Source organism: Camelina sativa, chromosome 7 (genome assembly GCF_000633955.1).
Source record: "Camelina sativa cultivar DH55 chromosome 7, Cs, whole genome shotgun sequence".
NCBI lineage: Eukaryota > Viridiplantae > Streptophyta > Magnoliopsida > Brassicales > Brassicaceae > Camelina > Camelina sativa.
In genome coordinates this window covers 29167887-29169142 of record NC_025691.1, presented here as the reverse complement: position 1 = coordinate 29169142, position 1256 = coordinate 29167887, and the positions used below count along the sequence as shown (strand labels likewise).

At 36.1% G+C, this 1256-nt stretch overlaps 1 protein-coding gene across 2 annotated transcripts in view; it reads left to right on the top strand.

Annotated features, from left to right (window-relative positions):
• LOC104703185 (uroporphyrinogen-III synthase, chloroplastic) overlaps window positions 1-649 on the top strand; it is a 4764-nt gene extending 4115 nt beyond the window's left edge. Inside the window, exons 8-10 of one of the 2 annotated variants that reach the window (XM_010419146.2) lie at window positions 4-50; window positions 196-330; window positions 456-649. In XM_010419146.2, coding sequence (XP_010417448.1) covers window positions 4-50; window positions 196-330; window positions 456-513 — 240 coding nt within the window. In that variant the 3' untranslated portion in view covers window positions 514-649. Of the gene's footprint in view, window positions 1-3; window positions 51-123; window positions 331-455 lie in introns of those variants that run through there. The other variant, XM_010419147.2, reaches the window with a different exon arrangement.

Genomic DNA, 1256 nt, shown 5'->3' with positions numbered 1-1256 from the left:
GAGGCACTGTCTGCTCCTGTTCTTTCTGTAGCTTCACCTTCAGCAATTCGGTATGCGCCATCACTTATCATCCTATTGCAACTCATCATCTGTCTGTTTTTTGATCACCCGTTATTGGTGCAGCAAAACGTCTTTCATATAATCTCTTTAATATGGTCGAGTGGGTTTGGTCCATCGCGTACTTGATTTCGACAGGGCCTGGCTGAATCTGATTCAAAATGATGAGCAATGGAGTAATCACGTTGCCTGTATTGGAGAGACAACTGCTTCAGCTGCAAGACGACTAGGATTGAAAAACGTGTACTACCCAGAGGCACCGGGACTTGAAGGGTAATATCTTAATCTTTTTATATGTTTTTGAAAATGTCAACTAGAGTCCTCTTTTCACATAACTTAGCGATTGAGTATTATTGTCACCTGGATTTGCAATGGGTTTGAGTGTGTGTGTGTGGCAGGTGGGTCGAGAGCATCATGGAAGCTCTAGTTGCTCACAAAAATAAAAATAATAAGTAACTCTATTAGCAGCAATTGAATGTTCCACCTTCTCATAGTGGAGGACTCTGGATAGGGACAATGTCTGTAATTTAGAAGACAAGGTAAAAGAAACCGCATGATGGTGTTGATAAAAATCCTCGAGCCCTTTTAGATATCTTGTGTAGCTTACTACTAGCTTCTCTACCGACAAAGTATATAATGGTCTGAATACTAGCAACATCATAAGGTATCTAAAAACAATCGTAGTGTGTTTTTTCATCTGAAATTATTGTTCATTTTTTTTTTTTATAAATACTTTCAAATATCAAATTGAAGTTAAATTAAATTCTTGTTAGAATACTTTTATTAGTGTTTTTTATCCAATTGCAATCTTGTTTTTATTGTTGCATGCTAATAAAACGTATTGGTATAATATATATTTGCATGTTTAGCCACTATCAAGAGTATCTAGATGGATCGTGGGAAAACAAATTCTACGTAGAACACAAAAAGTCTTCTCGTTTGGTGACTGAATATTAATTTGAATCAATATTTATTTATTAGGACCACAGGTTAAAATTGGCCTCGTGATCTTAAAATATGCTTTCGAAAGGTCCAACAACAACCATGTGGTCAATGCCGACTACGAATTTGATTGAAAATTCAAAAGATGAAGTGGGTCATCACCATTCATCATTAATATTCCAATCTTTTATACTAAACAACTTTATTTCGACACATGCGGTCTGCAAAGGCGGCCTGTTACGTTATAATCGTTTACT